The 18,471-nt window shown below is 43.1% G+C and overlaps 3 protein-coding genes across 5 annotated transcripts in view; 1 reads left to right on the top strand and 2 right to left on the bottom strand.

Annotated features, from left to right (window-relative positions):
• The window catches only part of RB195_017763 (uncharacterized protein), a gene marked incomplete at both ends in the record, with an annotated part of 49,153 nt that extends 33,459 nt beyond the window's left edge, over nt 1-15,694 (top strand). The window contains 8 exons of one of the 2 annotated variants that reach the window (XM_064184898.1): nt 2,537-2,659; nt 4,244-4,342; nt 7,893-7,985; nt 8,041-8,218; nt 11,847-11,898; nt 11,994-12,061; nt 14,008-14,117; nt 15,602-15,694. In XM_064184898.1, coding sequence (XP_064040778.1) covers nt 2,537-2,659; nt 4,244-4,342; nt 7,893-7,985; nt 8,041-8,218; nt 11,847-11,898; nt 11,994-12,061; nt 14,008-14,117; nt 15,602-15,694 — 816 coding nt within the window. Of the gene's footprint in view, nt 1-2,536; nt 2,660-4,243; nt 4,343-7,892; nt 7,986-8,040; nt 8,219-11,846; nt 11,899-11,993; nt 12,062-14,007; nt 14,118-14,218; nt 14,306-15,601 lie in introns of those variants that run through there. The other variant, XM_064184897.1, reaches the window with a different exon arrangement.
• Nucleotides 15,695-15,713: 19 nt separating this feature from the next.
• On the bottom strand, nt 15,714-18,199 carry RB195_017761 (uncharacterized protein; the record flags this gene model as incomplete). Of its 2 annotated transcripts, XM_064184895.1 has the most annotated exons (4): nt 15,714-16,005; nt 16,303-16,937; nt 17,003-17,984; nt 18,057-18,199. In XM_064184895.1, 4 exons carry the CDS (start codon nt 18,197-18,199, stop codon nt 15,714-15,716), a joined length of 2,052 nt encoding a protein of 683 aa, XP_064040775.1. The 2 variants fall into 2 exon arrangements, with proteins under 2 accessions (XP_064040775.1, XP_064040777.1); XM_064184894.1 differs by lacking the exons at nt 15,714-16,005; nt 17,003-17,984; nt 18,057-18,199 and having other exon boundaries at nt 16,248-16,805.
• Nucleotides 16,967-17,875, bottom strand: RB195_017762 (uncharacterized protein; the record flags this gene model as incomplete). The annotated part of the gene is made up of 1 exon (XM_064184896.1): nt 16,967-17,875. One exon carries the CDS (start codon nt 17,873-17,875, stop codon nt 16,967-16,969), a length of 909 nt encoding a protein of 302 aa, XP_064040776.1.
• Nucleotides 18,200-18,471: the final 272 nt, after the last annotated feature.

The raw sequence follows: 18,471 nt of genomic DNA, 5'->3' as shown, positions 1-18,471 counted from the left end.
AGTATAAGTATAGTTCGCTTCAATTTTCGCTGGATTCTCGTCTGAGGGGACTGTAATAGCAATCTAATCTTTTGAAAAGGCATTGCAGTTTTTAGTTCACATCCCTCACAGAAAACGTCTTGGCATAGTAGTGACCTACTTATACAACTTATATGGCGGTCGAATGTTATATCCTAACGCAGCTTATCCGCATCTTTGCCGGATGGGATCGTCCTTGAGCAAATTTGAGCCCACCCTGTTCAGTCTTCAGTTAGAGCGCGCACAGAGTTTATCCATGTGTCGCAGTTCTATATTCTGCGCAACTTTGCGTCCCTCCAGAAGCGCCCTCGTCTTGAACTTTCTTTTACGTCCTTATGAGCTTCTTCAGTTTGAGTCAGGAAGTGTCCTCAAGGCAACTTTTACAAGGCGATCCAATAGTTTCCTAATAATGTGACCAAGAAAGCGAAGACGGTTTTCTGTAACTGCTTTAAAGGCCGATTTTCCTCGCGTCATCCGTCGGTGCATCATATTCGCTTCTGGGTAAAACTCTTCGTTATGGCCCACCATTAGCTAAAAGTACCCAGCATCCGTCTAAACAGCTTTCTTTTCATGCAGTCCAGGATCCATATCGCCGTTGGTGGCAGGGCCCAAGTCTGCGTTCCGTACATCATGACAAGGTGAATGGCGGATAGATATACTCGCAGTTTGACTTCGTTGGGGACACGCACTTTGTTAAGGAGTTTAATGCAAAACTGGTCTTAGCGCAACTTTGCTGAATACCTCTCTCGTAGCTGCCGTTGTTTCTCTATAAAAGAACTCGCGCTGCTTGAAGCGAATATCACTACATCGTCGCCGTACTCGACGTCGACTAAAGGACGTGCAATCAAGAACCTTATCAACGGATCGCGTGATATCATCGATGGGAAACTCGAACAAGAAAATTACTGCGACAGCCCTTGTCTCACTTCAATTTCTAATTCGCTATTTTTAATTTAATGTTCAAACAGCAACAGTTGTTTTTCTGTTTATATCTTCAATTAAGTGAATGAAATTTTCCAGGATACCACGTTGAGGGCACTTAGAGACGGCCTCGGTGATTAAAGTGGAAAGCGGCTTCGAAGTCCAGAAAGACTAATTGGATATTTTTCGGCTGCCGCTGCCACACTTCGATCACATCTGACAATGAACATCTGGTCAATCGTGAATTGACCAGGATGAAACCCAGCATTTTATCATGAATGGTTTCTTCGCAATGTCGAACTAGTCGATCCGAGATGATCCACCCAGAACTTTGTACATTACCTGACTGATGCGCATCCGCAGTAACTGCCATTGTGTTTCTATTTTATTTTATGTAAATACCAGTCTGAATGTCCGGCTAGAGCCGGACTTCAGACTTTCAGTGGTGTTTGCTTCGTTGCCTTCACTGATCAACGAAAATTAATATTAGTGCCGTTTTCTATGAAATTGGACTTGTGTATCTTCAAAAAACTTTCTTCCTTTTTTATATTATAACTATAAGCGAAATATTTCATAGTCTTCTTTCTAAACGCGTCAGTTCTACATTTAGAGTACATTCGAACTTCAGCTTCAAACACTCCTTATCAATATATTATAGACAAAATTTAAAAGTATCACGCGAAATATGGGTTTTTCTCTTGTTTTCTATAAACAGTCATCAAAGAGTGATGTTCTAGCATAAAATGACGTGAAAAACATCATCCTACTGATAAAGATAACGTTCCACGTCGGATCACATAAACATCTTGCTACTATTTAAGCAGCCGTTTGCATGCCGGTTTCCACTTTCTGAGAACGGCATGCTACCAACTTGAGGCGAACGAAGAAGGAAATAAACACACGGAGGAGTCATATAGGGTGTAAAGCAAAGCGCCCGTGGCCACGGCTTTGAAACGGCTGCAACCATCTATCTTTTGCGTCATGCACACGAAGTTATAGCGCACTATTTCGACGCCGGTGGACCTGTCGCACCTACTTCCATAGGTATCTGGCGCCGGCGCGCCAGTGTAACCCCCGTGGACTGGACCCGTCGCACCCCTTCTACAGGTATCTGGCGCCGGTTGACCCGTCGCACCCCTTTTTTCGAATTTCGTGACACACATACAAACACACACACACGGACTAAGCTCGTTATTATATAACATGATAACATAAAAACAGCAACAGAAAGCCTCTTGCGTTCCTCGAACGCTTGTCAGTGGTTTTCAGGACTTCGTGAGAAAAACAATAATTTTTCGTTTACGAAAACAAGTTTTCTGCTAGTTCTACTCATTTTGTGTTCCTCTTGTCCTTTCAAAATCCTTTCCCGTCATTTCTCTTCTGTATTTATTGTTTTTTTTATGCGACTTCATTATTTTGTACCCTTCAAAGCACTACGATAATTGGTTATTATTTAATTCTATGTAGTGCTGCCAAGAATTCCAAAACACGGTAAGAATTGGGAATCGAAACCTGAATTTTAGTTCATGCACAATTCTCGGTTTATGCAATCTTGCAGAATTTAAATGACAATTTTTAATGGACACTAAAATTTTAGGAATTTTTGAAGGATGTTGGACTGAAGGGTTTTCCAGCGAAACATGATTTTTGTTACTTACTAATGAGTAGGTGGTATGATGCAGCTGTGTTATCGATATATGGACAACATTTTGATGGCAGAGTGAGTGCAACACGTTTAACTGAAATATCTGCTTTTCTTTTCCAGGATTGCTGTCGATATAGAAACCTGCTTTTTCTCGCCACATTGAAACTTGTGAACACACCTTAGCAATTCAAAAACCAATTCGAAACAAACGAACGATAGGGATATCCCTAAAACTCGGGAATTTCGTGCCACATCTTTCAGTGCTGCCTAATCAAGAGAACTTGAGCCGCTTCCCTAATCCCATCTGAGCAAGATATATATGTGGATATATCATAAATGTGCTCAATTTGCTTATCATTTTTTATAAAAAGAACCAGCAAAGATAAACTCAGGTTGGGCGGAATATATGATCATTTGGAAGATAGGAATAGATTTCGATTGTTACCTTCATTCTCTTTCAACTTCCTTAGCTATTGTTGTGTATATAGAATAAGAGGCTGTTTGGTTACTCTGATAACGAATATATTCATATCTTCTTCATTAAATGAAATACTACTTGAAGTATTAACTCAAAAAGAAATATAAATTCAATCATGGCGGTGGCAGAGGAGCGGCCTACATTCGCTTTCGAAGAGCTTCCTTTTCGGTGGAAACTATCTGTTTAGACATGAATCTAATCGGAATCAGAAAAGGTTGCCATCATTCGAACTTGAATAAAAAAATAACAGAAAGTCATTGGAACTAGGTTGGTCAGTAGGATTTGACCAATTCTGCAAGTTAAGGTGGGAGTAGACCCATTCAAAACATTAGAATGGTTCGAGAGTCTTGTACTAAATTTTTTTTTCGATCAGGAGTTCAAAAGGTCTTATAGTTAAAATTTTTGGATAGGAAATTGAAAATGGTAGGATGTTCCAAAATCTTGCAATAGGGAGCATATAAAGGCGCGCATTCCTCTGGTGCTCAACCATGGCTCCAATCAACCAGAGTCGAATTCAAACCTCCCTGCTTCGCGAATTTCTATTGAGTTCAGTCTTATCTGTCGGATGCTCGGCCCATTTTTTGTAAACACAAATGACGCATCTTTCTCCAACATTTGCTATGTGAACTGTACTTAACAAGCTAATTTTTGATGCGTTGATTGATGTTCACAGCAAAGATATTTTAAACGTCCCTCACAAATCTCAGTTTCTTTTATTTAAAAGATGTTCAGTAAGTATCTGAACATACGCAAGGGCTCAAATCCGCTCACCAGCTGTTCTTCGAGTCTTAGACCCTGGCTCCTAATTCTAGGAAGAGAGTGTAAGGCGTGTAAGGTTTCCAGAAAGAGAAAGAGAAATAAAGAAAGAGAAAATTGCTGTGGTAGACACTCAATGTGAGAGCGATCGACGACCACTGTATGAACAAGAAACTATAAATTTGTAGAAAGTAAGGGGGACTCCATAGTCTCACATTGGACATATTTATAATCAAATATGCATTATTTGTTTGGATATAATACTTGATGAAAGCACAGTGCGTTCTGAACAAATTAATAAGTAAGATAAGATATCTCACGCAAACCAATCAGCTCGGTGATCGCATAACATCGCCCGTTACCGAGAGAAGCGATACCCTGCCTGCTTTAACTTTGTGTTATTTTATATATTTCGGATAATTTAGGATACAGAAGAACTAGCAGAAAGGCTTGTTCGCGACGTCATGGCCGCCTTTGAAGAAGGAATAAAAGAAAATAAATGGATGACGAACGAGCAGAAAAAGGTCTGCGGTTTTACAAAGATGGTCTTGATTTCGTTCTTAACTTAACCGTTCTTCTTCTAACCTTGCACAATTAAAGCGACGATGAATGCAAAAGAAAGCATTCTTCATTTACTAAATATTTCTCGAAAATTATGCAAGAGTGGTGTTCTGGAAATCGTCCTTCTTCATGCACTATAATTGGCGAGCCTGGCATTTATTAGTAATAGAATTTATTAGTAATAGTGGATAGGTTCACGGCGAGCAGTGGAGTCACCTTAATCAGCTTTACGCCCGGTCTTCTTCGAAGTGGTCGAAAGAGCGCCTGTAATCGCGCCGCTCCTGCAGTGATCGCATGCCAGAGTCGCCCAATGTTTTCTCCCTTTGCGCGAACACAAAAAGCATCGAATTTTTCTTTTAAGGACTTTGTGGAAAAGTCTGACTATCGGATCGGCTGTCTTTTTGTAGGGCGCTTAACATTCGGTGGAATCCACTCACTCACAGCTCGGGTCCAACGGTTGTCGTTGAAGCTGATGAGGTGTCCGGAGGTGCACCTTACATTGCTGCCCTTGGGAAATGTGGCGGCGTCTCAAAACTTCAATCGCTGATGCGGGATAGAACTTCGAATCCACTCCCTCACTTGGGATACTCCTAACACCACTCTTTCGATTGAGCGTTCAATGACGCCCACCGCACTTTCTTCCTTCTTGCGAAGTTCCCAGGTCTTAGATGCATAGGTTGAAGCAACAAGTACGGTGGTGTTGAAGAGGTGAGAACGAAACCAGGTGTTCTTGTTCATCTTCACTACATCCTCGATGTTCTTATACGCCCCCCAAACAGCTCATTTTCCGCTTCCGTGGCCGGCTTCTGTAACCCATCCGTTGCGCATTAACATCGTCTTTTGCAGGTTCAGCCGAGGACTTATACATCCACGCGTTTCTTCGAACTCGATCAGCGTTCGTTGAGATTAGCTGAAGCTAGGTGCTATCAAAACGACGTCATCAGCAAGGCGTAGATGGTGTAGCTGCCGATCATCGATTTACACTCCCGTGTCGTCCTGTTCCAGCTTTCGCATCGTGTTCTCGAGAGTGACCGTGAATATTTTCGATGAGATTGTATCATTATATCTTCACGTCAATGACGACATTGTTGGTGATTGGGGAAATTCTGGTCGTGAAATTACTCTTCAGCCCTCAAACTACCTTCAGGTCCTGAGTAGGGGCACCGAGATTGTCCAGAGCCTCCATGACCGATTCCGTCTCAACTGAGTAAAAAACCTTCTTTAAGTTGACAAAGGTGAGACATAGCGAAATCTGCAGTCAATCATGCTGATTCCCTTTCGATACCCTGCTTGTTCGCATGGCTGTCACTCACTTAACGTTTTTCAATCCCGTTAAATGTTACTCCTGCGAAGGACTTGTAGATGATGGGGAGTAAGCAGATTGATCTCCTGATCCCGATTTCTTGTGGATCCATCTTTTATACAACGTCATGGTCTCGCTGGTCTTCTACTGTTCAGGGACCTTGCATTCCGACAGGTAACGTGCAAAGAGTGTAGTCAAAGTGTTGACGAGAACTAGCGGAAGATTCTTCAGATGTTCAGATCTTATCCTGTAGGGACCGGGCGAGTAATCGTACCCGCCTCTGCTGCTTCTGTCAACACTGCTCTTCTCTTTTCGGGTCTTATTTTATCGCTTTTTTTGGAGCCCTCGCGAGCTCGGATGTGAGTCTTCTGCTGCCTGTAGTTGGTGCAGTTCCACGCTGACGCCATAGAGTGTCGTCGAGTTTCACGAGCGTCTTTTGGTGGTTTTAGGAGTCTGAGCCTTCCTCCTGTAGCAATGAAGGGGTTCAACATGCAGATCGTATTTCTCATCGATGATGTACATTACGGAATCTTCCTGAGAACCACTCAGCATGGCGGTCGAAGGGGCAGTTAATGATAGTTCTGGGACTTCGCTCTCTGAACTTCGCGGCTTTCTCTTCTCTGCAAGAAAACGAAAATGTTCCCTGAAGGGGTATGGTTCGGGTGACTCCATCGGGTGACTCCCATGTCTAACGTAGAAAGGAGGACTTGTGGAATTGCGAGTTCCAATGACTGGTCTTAGTCGTCATAATAAACTCGGAAGGCCTCCTACCCTGTTTGTTCTATTGTAAGTAGTGGTCCCGATGTGAATTCTTCAGGCGATCTTCTGAGGCTAATTTTGAAATCATTAACAGTGGCCTCGTAGAAGGTGTGGTCTTCTCTGCAGACCTTATCAAGATCCATATAGAAGGCTTCGACTCCTCGTTCTTCGTAGCTTGATGTTTAAACGTAAGTGACGAAGGTTGTTAAGCTAGCGTTGATTGGCACATCTTCTCATCTGCATAAGTCCGATTCGTGTTATAAGTTGTTCGAAAGAGTCGATGTTTTTTGTCATATTCGTGTTGACAAGGACGCCAACTCTACCAGCTCCTTAACTATTCCTTGTTCCTGAAAACAGTTCCACAGTTTCACATACGGTGTTCAGTGATTGGTGTCATCTTATCTCGGACAATACGATAACGTCGTACCTGAACTTTCTGGCCTGCTTCATCAGATCTTCAAAGGCCGGATCCGATGCAAGGATGTGTATGTTGTAAGTACAGATCACTATCCTAGTTCCCCAAGGACAGGTTGCGAGGCTCTACTCTCATGAGTTTTTGGCAGATCGTTGCGTTCTTCCTGAATGGAAACGCGACACGTAGCCTCGCGACTATGCGGCAGCGATCCTTTTAGTGATAGGATCCGCGCTGCTGTGAGGTAATTTTAGAGAAATGGTGATAGTAATCAACTGTAATTCTGATTGTGATTCCTTTCAGTTGAGGCCTGAACTACAACAATGGTCTTTGGGGTTCGTTGACTACGTTGTAGTCACGTTACGATGGTACCCTGATGGTTCCTTTTTTGGAGCTTAACCGCCCTCTTCAAATTCCTTTTTTCGAATGCTAATTCCAAATTGCCACACCACCACCTCGTTAAGCAGCAGTCGCACTATCTGAATGGGCGGTGGTTCAGTTGTTTTTGAGTATGCCACGTAAATTTGCCTCAGACTTGGGTAATTAAACGTTTATTGATAAATTTACAAGCACAGAGTAATGTAAAAGCGAATAATAAGAATAAGGCAAGTTACATGAACAGCAAAACGAGCAAATGCAAATAAAAACAGAAATCGAGGTAAATAAAAACATGCAAACGTACATAGGGAATGGGCAATAACTTAAAGAGATGCTTATTGAGTGAATCCACGACGATGCTCTGAGCAACAACACGGTTGGAGTGTTTATGTAGTGTCCAACTTCTTTGTTCATTGTCGACACAATGTTGCTCTACCAACCTGATAATGCCTTCAAGTAATCTCTTTCTTTCCTAAAAAGGGACCACTTGTTATATTTATTATTTAGCTTTTCTAATATAGCTGTAGAAAATGTGACTTGAATTTTGTGATATATTCTAAACTGTCCAAACCACTATGATGAGTGATGAGGTCAAAGAAAGGGTCTAAAGCGGATCAGATATAGCATCTCTTTCTGCTGAAACTCAAAATGACTGTTTCAGCTTGCCATTTCAAAAGCCAATCGCATGCGAGTGTACGCTGCTTATGATGACGTTCATTTTAATGACACCAAACTAGATCATCGTCACAAAAACGCAAGTTTTTCTCTGTCTGCTTAGAGTTGATTATCGCGATAAAGTTTCGTTTCAGCTTATCGACCTTCAACATCTAGAGTTCCTAGATTTGGTGGATAAGTACGAGTACATGAGGGGAGTTGCAATGATCAGAAAATTGCTGGATTACGATCCCGCGGAAGATTTTACCCCTTACCTTAACAGCTTACTTCCAAGTCCAAATGCCTTTTACGCTCCATTGATAAATATGTTAGGTGAGAGCTTGAGCTTTATGAAGACTTATTAAATAAAAGAATGAAATAAGCGAATAGTACGCTCATTGATAAACTACCTGGGAAATTATGTACATTCGAATCTCATGCACTCACGCTCCGGTACGAGATTGTATTAGGTTGTCCGACAACATAATCGTTGAATGAAATTTGTGGAAATTGATATGAAAGGAGCTGCAGCGCTCTAACTTAAATATTTTTTTCATATTTATCGATTACCTCTCGCTATTATCCTCGCAAAAAAAGGATGTCCTCTTTAAAAAACTAAGTTCGCTGCAAGCCAATGAAGTTAACCGTCTAGTCTTTTTCTACTTTTCTCTACTTTTTTCTACTTAGCAATTTTTTAATTTATTTCTCCTTTAGTGGAGGCTAGATCGCACATAACTCATTTGACTTAATCGGTTGGGTAATGTTATCGCTTAACGCGATTACCCGCATCTTTGCCGAGGTGTGTCGCCATTGAGCATAACTCTACTCAACCTTCACCAAAAGCTTGCACTGAATCTATCCTACTTCGTTGTTCTATATCCTTCTGAACTGGAATTTTTGCTGCTCCTGCCTGTCGATGGGAAGTGTTCTAAGGTCCTCCTTTGCCCCGCGGTGAGATTCTTTCGTTTTCGGCCAGACGGCATTTTCCAGCTTGACTCCGGTGAGCCCTTCAAGACAGGTTTAGCAAGGTGATTTGCTTTCATCTCCGTCATTCGCCGGCACACCAGATCGGCTTCCGTGTGAAGGTCTTTGTGATGCATTCTAGGCCAATAATGGCCGGAAGGCCATCTGAAGAACTTATTTCCGTGCAGCCGATTTTCGCCATGATTGTAGACTGTGCTGCTCAAGTTCCCAATCTCTTTATCATGATAGGAAGGACGAGGAGGTTGACCACTGACACTTCGTTAAGGAGGTGAATCCAGAAGTGGCCTTAGCTCATCTATGTTGTACTATATGTATAGCTCTCACACCTACCGTTGTTCTTCTCATGCTGCCCAAGTCACAGAATCCGACGAGTTTGATCGGTTAGTCGTCTACTCCGATTCCCGTTCGAGGTCTCAAAGAGGCCCTCATCTGCTTGCACTTATCATAACGTAGGCGTAGTTCGTAGGGTGCAGCTAGATTTCATACAAGGATGACAACATGTGAAAGTTTTGTCGAGGATGTCATCGATGCCGAAGTAAAAGTTCGTTGGTACATGATATCAAGTAGACAAATGAACTTTTCTGGCACTCCATCGGCGCGAGACTCGTCTAGAAGACGGCGCTGGTGAGCAGATTTGAAGGCGTCCTCGTTGTTTAAGAAAGGTAGCTGCATCGGTTTCGAATACCGATGCTGGACTTCGATTACTTTCTGACAACGACCCCTGACCAATCGTAGATTGGCTAGGATGCCTGCTTGGTCGCTGCGCGTTGTTTCTTCGGTATTTTTAATAAATCGATCTAATATAATCCCCTTTAAAACCTTGTACATAAATCGTAGGAATGTCTCGTTATTTTTTAGAATCCGCGACGGGTAACCTCCTGTGGGGCGGATACCGTATCTCCACGACTCCTTTCTTTAATCCATATTGAGCAGATGATCTGCACTCTACTGCTTTCCTCGCTACACTGGTTTAGTTAAACATAAGCTGTCCTCGAACTTTCAGGCGCTTTTTCGCTTAAAAAATCGCTAGTGCTGCGGGAGGCACATACAAACTTGTATCTGGATTCTGTTTCCGCATTTACGAAGGCGAACTTCTTCCACGATATTAGAACCAGAGCTTCCTTTAGAGCGTCTTCAATGCACTTTGTGATCCGTTTTTGATGATTGTGAAGTAATCCGCATCGCAAAGCTTCCTTATTGGCCGTACTCCAACATGAATGGACAAACGCTGACAGAATTTCGTTCTCCATTCTTCGTGTTACAGACTGCCTATTTTCGGTTGTAAAGAAACTGCTCATTTTCTTTTGTGGAACTGTATTCTGAAGCTGAGAAGAAATCAACGATGATCAGAGCTAAAAGCGATGTTTCAAACGGCTCTACCTTTTCCGATTTTCGACTTGGAAATGTTACTCATCAAAGGATCTCTTTTCTTCCGCATTGCTGCCCTCCAGGTGCGGCCACTGTTGACCCTTCCCTCATAAGCTGATAGCGTCGATGATCTTTTTTTAACGTGGAAGCGATTGTAACGATTAGGAGGCCCTTCTGTGTTCATAAGCCGGCCGACTTCATAGAGCGGTGGTGCCTCTCAACTGACGTGGACCTTGCTGGATAATACCACTTTTCTTGAACAACGTATTGTTTTTCAAGTCTCATCTTCAGATTTGCGTCGATTATGGCTATTACCACTTGGTGGCTGGTGTTTGAGACATCAGCACATTGGTTTTATCATATGTGAGGTGTCGTTATTGTTGTACTCAGTGGTTTTCGCAGGTACATGGACATCTACGATTTAGAGTTTACGTCCTCTGCAGTTCCGTTGTCGTACAGAGATCCATATAAACAAATTCTTTCACCAGATTGTTGTCATTCCTCATAATTATCGGGTAGCTTTCTTTCGTCAGCATTTTCGCCTCAGATAATAGTGCAACATACGGCACACAGAGTTATCGCAGAAGAATACATAGGGCGGCTTGTTGCAATTCACATCTTTCGGCATTCTTATCATAGTTCGGGGCGGCAAAATGATTAGTTGGTACTAAAGACTCCGTGCTCTCTTCAGGCACCTGACCTTCTAGCTTATGGGATTTGGCGATCTGCTAAACGCCACCACTTTTTTTCAAAGTATGTGAATCTTGCTTGCGACCTGCATGCGAATGTTGGAGTAGGGGAATGTCATTGTTTTGATTATTTCAAACATACCAGCTAAACCATCGGCTCCGGTTGGAATTGGGTAACCAAAGTCCGCACCAAGCAGAGGAACTGTTTGGCACAGCTCTCCGGTATCAATAATTTTGACCGAACTTCCGCGTTTTAATATGTCATCATTTCCATTTTCATTTCGAAAAAACAGAGTCCAAGAATAAACTCCGCTAATGACTCCATCTCAAACACATTGCTCTGGATTCACAAGAGGATGAGAGGTGTGGTCGGTGCTAAAGCAGTTGTGAACCATCTACCCAGCGGCCACAGTAGAGCTGTTATTGACTGTTCTACACCCGCTCCGTTCTTCTATAGAACTAAAACAAATTGTACAGATTTCTTCTTAACTCTTATGAATTTGTCTTCTGTGTGATTCATTTTTGGTCCAATAACATAGTGAAGCATTCCTAATTAATTTATTTCTTCGTATCATATTGCTCATATGGAAGTGTTTTAGCCGAAATAAATCGGGCGTAGGTCCTTATTCTTCTTAAACTAGCAAACAGCAATGTATCCACTGCTGTTAGAGGGCTGCTAGTGGCTGCATGCGATGATCATCGCTGCAATGACCAAAATCTCACTATACAAAGGAGAGAGAGTAACAGTCGTGGGCGAAGCAGCTACCAACATCAAAAATAACACGGTTCGAGGAAACACCCGAATTAAAGCCGCACGTTGTGTGCACGTTCTGCAGAGTAGTGTTTGTCTATTTCCAACGAAATATTTTCATAAAAATATCACCCATCTTTGTCAAAATATCTACAAAATTCGATTTCAGTTGTACCTGTTACATGGCTCCAAGTGCCCCTTTTCCACAGCGCTTATCCAATGTGAGTTGAATTTGTTTGTGAGCTTGGTCTCTTTAAGAGTTGGTACAACACATATCCGAATCAAAACAAAATACTTAAATTTATCCACACTTTAGTTCATACAATTTCGGATCAACCGCATCCGTTATTGGACATGAGTTAATGCATGGATTCGATGGCAGAGGTAAAACGTTTCCGTTTAATATTGTTAAGACGCACGAATCAACATACCAAACGGACCAACATAAATGAGATGTAGCGTAGCTGCATTTTCTTCGAGGATATTGCGCAAAGGTATCAGATGCTGTCTTACTTTCTCTGGGTTTTAAACTGTGATATTTACCTGATAGATCTCTCTCACTAAAGAGATCACCGCCGGTTAGTGGGGAACGTGGTAGATAGGGGCTAGTCGTAGATCAAGAATATGCCTGTCCTGAGGTGAAGGTTCAAGAGAGGCCGCTTTGAAATGCCAACAAACTGACTCCGGTCTAAGGAGATTACTATGAGATGGTATCAGCCCTAGGATCACATTCGTGGGAGCTAGTATCCACAATTAACAACCTGGGATCAACATAATAGCGTGCCAGAAATTATGAGAGCCTGGTATCAACGCAGACATTGGCTATGACTTAAAAGTCTAATGCAGCGGAAGTCCAAGTGCCTGTAAAGGTGAAGGTGAAGGTGTGTATTGAAGATGTAATCACGGTAGTGGAGCGCATCAACTATCATCTGAAGAAGGTTGTCATTTCACTGATGAAGGTCGGCTTCGCTTCTTTTTGGCGTACGCTCTGAGTTCTACTTCGATGAAATAAAGCACGGTCCTGAGAATCTCTCATCGAGAAAATCTAGTTACCATCATGGAGAGCGCATTCTGAAGATCGCCGATTTTTGCATCACCGACATCGCAATTACCAAACGTTCAGTACTGCCTGACTTATCAACAAGCGCAGACTGCGCCGGTTGACGTCGCGTTGAAAAGATTGTCGCAATCGAAACTTTTTCACCAATGTCGCAATCGAAACATTTTCACCAACGCGAAGGTCATATCTAACGGAACGGTCACAGCGCTGCATCGTCCACTTACCCTCACAATCAAGATCGTATTCTCAAGCAATAATTGGTGCAAGCCTGTTCGAGTCAAGTGGGAGCGGGAGCAGAAAGGAGCTGAGGTTACCTCGTGTATCCAACTTCCACCAGAAACGGGAGAATACTTTGCGGCTCGCAAGTTTTAAGAAGATCGAAGCACTTCGCTCAGTTCAAAATACCCTTTTCAGAGGACTGAGGAACAAACTTGGTTAAAAGACCAAGCAAGTAAAACTGAAAATCCGCGAAAAAGAACTACTCTGTCATTTTTTTCAGAACAAGACGTCGAAAAATTAGCAAAGTTATAAGAAAGCGAAAAGCGAGGAAAAAAACATTGGCCAAAAGTCTCATCGCCTCCGATTGTACAGCAGCGTCCCAAGTAACAAATACACTCCTGTAAAGTCTGCATAGATGTTGATAAACACGACAAGAGACAAAAGCTGAGGCCGAAACATGATTGTGGTTGGATCTATATCAATCAACAACTTGATTCAATTACCTGTGGCTTAAGGTCAGTTTAGATCCAACCTGATCGGCCAGACTGCTCGAGATAACCGGGAAAGCAAGAAGATATACCTGTACTTTTTGCCACGGGTGTAACAACTATTTTTGCTGCAGATATACATGGTGCAATCTATAGTGTGTGCACGCATCTTTCCGAACTGGAAGTTTCAGTTTCTGCCGTGAAGTAAAGGTTGTCTATTTCGTTCATCGACCTAGATCTCAAAAAAGGCGCAGAAACGGTCTCATCCAATCTGTGTGTCTAGTGTGAGATTCTACTAAAGCCTGTGTAGTCAGAATCCTTTATGTACAGGGATTCCATGGTTCGGGAGAGATGAAGACATGAGATGAGATTGAAGCTATTTGTAGAGAGTGAAGAAAACAAAGAATCTGTTCTAGGAAAACTATAGATCACGTAACGAGCAACACAGAAAAGTGAATTCGTTCACTCCACAGCAATTTCCGAGAATCCTTCTAAGAGTTTGAAAATATTCCACTTTTCCAACTGTAATTGTAGTTTTACCACTTCAAAATTTTAAAGCTTAGGGATGCTTCTTGACGAAAACGGAAAGCCTAGAAAATGGGATGGAAACGACTGGTCGCTAGAATTTAGAAAAAGAGCAACTTGCTTGGAGAAACTTTATAGCAGCTCTCTGGTTGGTGCACAAATTAGAATCCTCTTTTTATATTTTTTCAAGCAGGATTTTATTTTCTTCAACATACTTTCTTCTCAATTTGCAAACATAGCTCCGTCCAGCTTCCTCGATCTACGGCGAGAACTCACAGAGAGTCCTATCGGTCACTGTTAAATAGATTTCGAGACTTGGATCCTTGCTCTGAATAATACTTCAAATATCCTAAGATCGGCAGTGTTCAATGTAAAGAAAGAGACACGTAGAATGGCTTAAAAAACATCCAGTGCTCGGTGCAGTCTCTTCAAGTGTTTGTGAAGTGTGTTTGTAGTAAGGCGGTGTTCAATGTAATGTGAACAAATCTATCAACTTCGTAAAAAAAAGACCACCTTATTCAGCGGTCTCTCTCCCCTCAGTAAATCTTTTGGCCTACCTAAAAGCTTCTGACAAACTGCTATTTGCATACACACCCTTTAACGAGGAATAGATTCCTACCAGGGAGTTTTCACGTATCACGATTTATCCTGCTGATGTGCTGTTCGACACTGATATTACAAGTTCTTCGGATAGATCTTAGATATTTAGTGCAATTCAAATGGATGCTGAACCGACTGGTTCACCACTGTGGAATCTTCACAGTCATTTAAAAATACCACGCAGCATTCCAGTGCACTGATAAATCTTGATTTTATCGCAGTTTGATTTTTGCCTACTCGTTTTGCATGTAGCGACAATAGAAATGTTGTAGTTGCGTAGTCGCTTACGCCAACACTGTTAGTCCATGATCACTCTGCAGCGATGTGCAAATCCAAAATACTAAACAAAGCTGACTTTTCCTCTTTTAATTTAAACGTAAAATAGTATGAACTTTTCCAGGAGGAGTCAAATGTGCATTTAAATCAATAAAATTTATATAATCAGTGTAATTAAACAATGCGTCCTATTCGAAACTTCGAGTGTGTAATGGACAACTGAATGTACAGGCAAAAAATATACCCGCTAAACTATTAGAACCTGTGAGTATCAGAGGGTAGCTCTTCTCAACCTAGGTTTTACCTATATCAGCAACAAAATCCTTTATAAAAATGGTGCACATCTTTTGCAGTGATAGGGATCTTCAATGTCTAACAGTACACTCCTGCTGTTAATCACTAATTGCATAAAAACGGTCTCATTTTACTTTCCGTTAGAGTTTTAGTGGAGCTTCCTCCAAACAACTTGAAATGGACCTCAAAAACGCACAGTCGCTATCAAATGTGTTGCGCTCATGACGCGCTTGGTCCGTGAACGCTTGCGGTGCCCCGTCTCCACAGAACCTTTCAGGAGTACTTCTGTTCCGCTTCTTAGTCCTTTCTCCTATTTTCGCATGAGTTCATTGATATGGTCATGTGGTTTCGCCCAAGTCCATTATTGTTTTTCTTTGTTGTGCTTAGAAAGAGGTTTTAAGATCGCAGTTTGTAGATATCAAATTTGTGCCCAGAGTCAAACGTGCGTTGGGATTTACTCAGAGTGGTGGTTGTAAGAAGGGTGTGGGAGCAGGAGAGGGTGGTAAGAGGAGGGGTGGTCTAGATGAGATGAGGAGGAAAGAAATGACTTACTGACTTAAATGGCGGGCCGGTGTCATCGTCTGACGCGATTACCCGCATCTTCGCCGAAGTCTGCCATCCTTGAACACAGCTCTGCCCAACCTTCTCGATCTTCTGCGAGGGCTTGCACAGAATCAATCCATTCGTCGCTATTCCATATTCTGCGAAACCTTACGTCTCGCCTGAACTGCCTAACCACGCCGAGTGTCCTCAGGTCCTCTTTCACCGCCTCAGTCCAGAACTTCCGTTTTCGGCCACGTGACTTCTTCCAGCTCGAACCCCACGAACTCCTCAGAACTCGTTGAATAAGGCGATCTGCCGGTCTCCTTAATATATGAGCAAAGAAGCGAAGACGATTTACTTTAGCCACTTTCGATGGCGGTGCAAGATATTGATGTTTTCACGTGTCATCCGCCGATATACCACATCAACTTCTGCGTAAAAAGATCTTCATTGTGACACACCCTAGGCCAAAAGTAGCCAAATAGCCGCCTAAACAGCTTTCGTTCCGTGCATTCAAGCCTCTCCATAACCGTTGATGGTGCTGCCCAGGTCTCCGATCCGTACATCATGATGAAGATAGGTAGACTCGCAGCTTGACTTCGTTGCTGATGGGGGTCGACCACAGGCATTTCGTTGAGGAGTTAAATGCAAAAGTGGCCTTAGTGCATCTTTGCTGAACATCTCTCTCGTAGCTGCCATTGTTCTTCAGCTTACAGCCTAGGTAACAGAACTCATCGACGAGTTCTATCGGTTGTCCGTCCACCCTGATTCCCGTTCGTGGTCTCGAAGAGATCCACATCTGCTTGCATTTATCAAGGCGTAAGCGTAGTCCATAAGCTGCAGCCAGCTTCGATACAAGATTGACAACATGTTGAAATTTCGTACTGCTTTCCGCGAATATAACGACATTGTCTGCGTACTCGAGGTCGCTCAAGGGGCAGCCTGATGATGCTAAGACAACGTCGGCAGGACACTGGTCGACTGTTCTTCGCATAATGTCGTCGATTGCGAAATTGAACAGGAAAGGTCCTGCCACTGCCCCTTGTCTTACTCCAGTTACCACTTCAAACGGTGTTGTACATCTGGGTGGTGTTCGAACTGCAGCAGTTGTTCGTTGATTCATGTTATCAAGCAAGCGAACGAACTTTCCTGGTACTCCATCTGCGCGGAGCGCGTTGAGAAGACGGCCTCGGTGAAGTCCAGAAACGCCAGTTGCATTGGCTTCGAATACCGCTGCCAGGTTTCGATCACTCTCCTGACGATGAACACCTGGTCAATCGTAGATCAGCCAGGACGAAAGCCAGCTTGCTCGTCGCGCACTGTTTCTTCGCGATGTTTAATGAGTCGATCCAGGATAATGCGCTCCAATACCTTGTACACTACACGCAGCAAAGAGATTCCTCGATAATTCCTAGGGTCCGTGACGGATAACTTCTTGTGGAGGGGAATTATGATAGCGTGTCTCCACGAATCAGGTATGCTTTCGTCTATCCATATTGAACGGATGATCTTTGTCATCTCACGAATCCCAGACGGAGGAAGATATTTTAGCATTTCTGCGCTAATCCCGTCGTCTCCTCCAGATTTTCCATTCTTCATTTTTTGAATACAGACCAGGACCTCCAACTCGGTCGGTGGCTCATCGTTAACCGCATATGTCGGTCTATGAACGTGTTCGAGTTCAGGAGCTGACAGTGCTAGCCGATTCAGCAAGGTCTTGAAGTGTTCCTTCCAAATTGGAAGGGTTGCTTCACCGACAGCTACCCCACTGGCCGTGTTGAGGACAGGGAAACATCTTTTCATTTTGCCGCTATACTGTTTTAGTAGAGCATAGGATTTCCGCGGGTTCCTGTCCTCCCACGCCTTCTCAAACTCCATCGCTCTTGACGTCCACTCGTTATCGCGGTCATGTTGCAGTTGACGACGCAGCTTCCTTCTGAGACGCTTTTCCTGGTTGAAGTCACCAGCGCTGCGCGCGACACATACAGAATTGTATGTGGATTTTGTTTCCGCAGATGCAAAGGCAAACTTCTTCCGCGGCAATAGAACCGGGAATGTTTCCCTTGCAGCGTCCTGGACGCACTTTGTGAAGGAATCCGCATCGCTAAGCTTCTTCCTGGTTTGTACTCCAACATGAATAGACACACGTTGGCGGAATTTTGTTCTGCATTCATCGTCTTTCAGACCTGCCATGTCGATTTTCGGTTGAAGGAGAACTCCTCGGTTTCTCTTGTGGAACCGTATCTTGAAGCTGAGAAGAACTGGACGGTGGTCAGAGTCGAACGCGACTTCCCAAACAGCTCTAGATTTTCGGAGGCAAAAGGCACACAGAGATATCGCAGAAGTCTGGATAGAGCGGCTTGTTGGAGTTCACTCGATAGTGTTCAGCGTGACGAAACGAATGGTTGTTGCCAAAGATTCCATGCTCCCTTCAGGTAGTTGACCTTTCAGGTTATGGGCTTTGGCGGCGTGCTGGACGACAGCACCTTTTTGCAATATATGGGAAGCTTTCGCCATATAACAGTGCAGGTAATAGTGCTCGTACGTTCCCAATGCGTACACTCGAACGCCTGATTGTGTTTAATTAAAGCAGGGCCACCACGTGCAGGTAGCAATCAGACTCGTATACGTGGCCCCTGAGGAAAGAAATAAAGAAAGCAAACAGGAAAAGTGGAGTAAGTAGTGACAGTAGAATAAATGCATATTAAAGGGTGACAATGTAATAAGTGCTTTGCTGAAAGGCACAGTGATCCATTCGATCAATGTCGCCGGATAGTGCAGCGCGGTGT

The sequence above is a fragment of the Necator americanus genome, chromosome II (genome assembly GCF_031761385.1).
Source record: "Necator americanus strain Aroian chromosome II, whole genome shotgun sequence".
Lineage (NCBI taxonomy): Eukaryota > Metazoa > Nematoda > Chromadorea > Rhabditida > Ancylostomatidae > Necator > Necator americanus.
The sequence above is the reverse complement of the archived record's forward strand: the minus strand, read 5'-3'. Positions and strand labels throughout refer to the sequence as shown.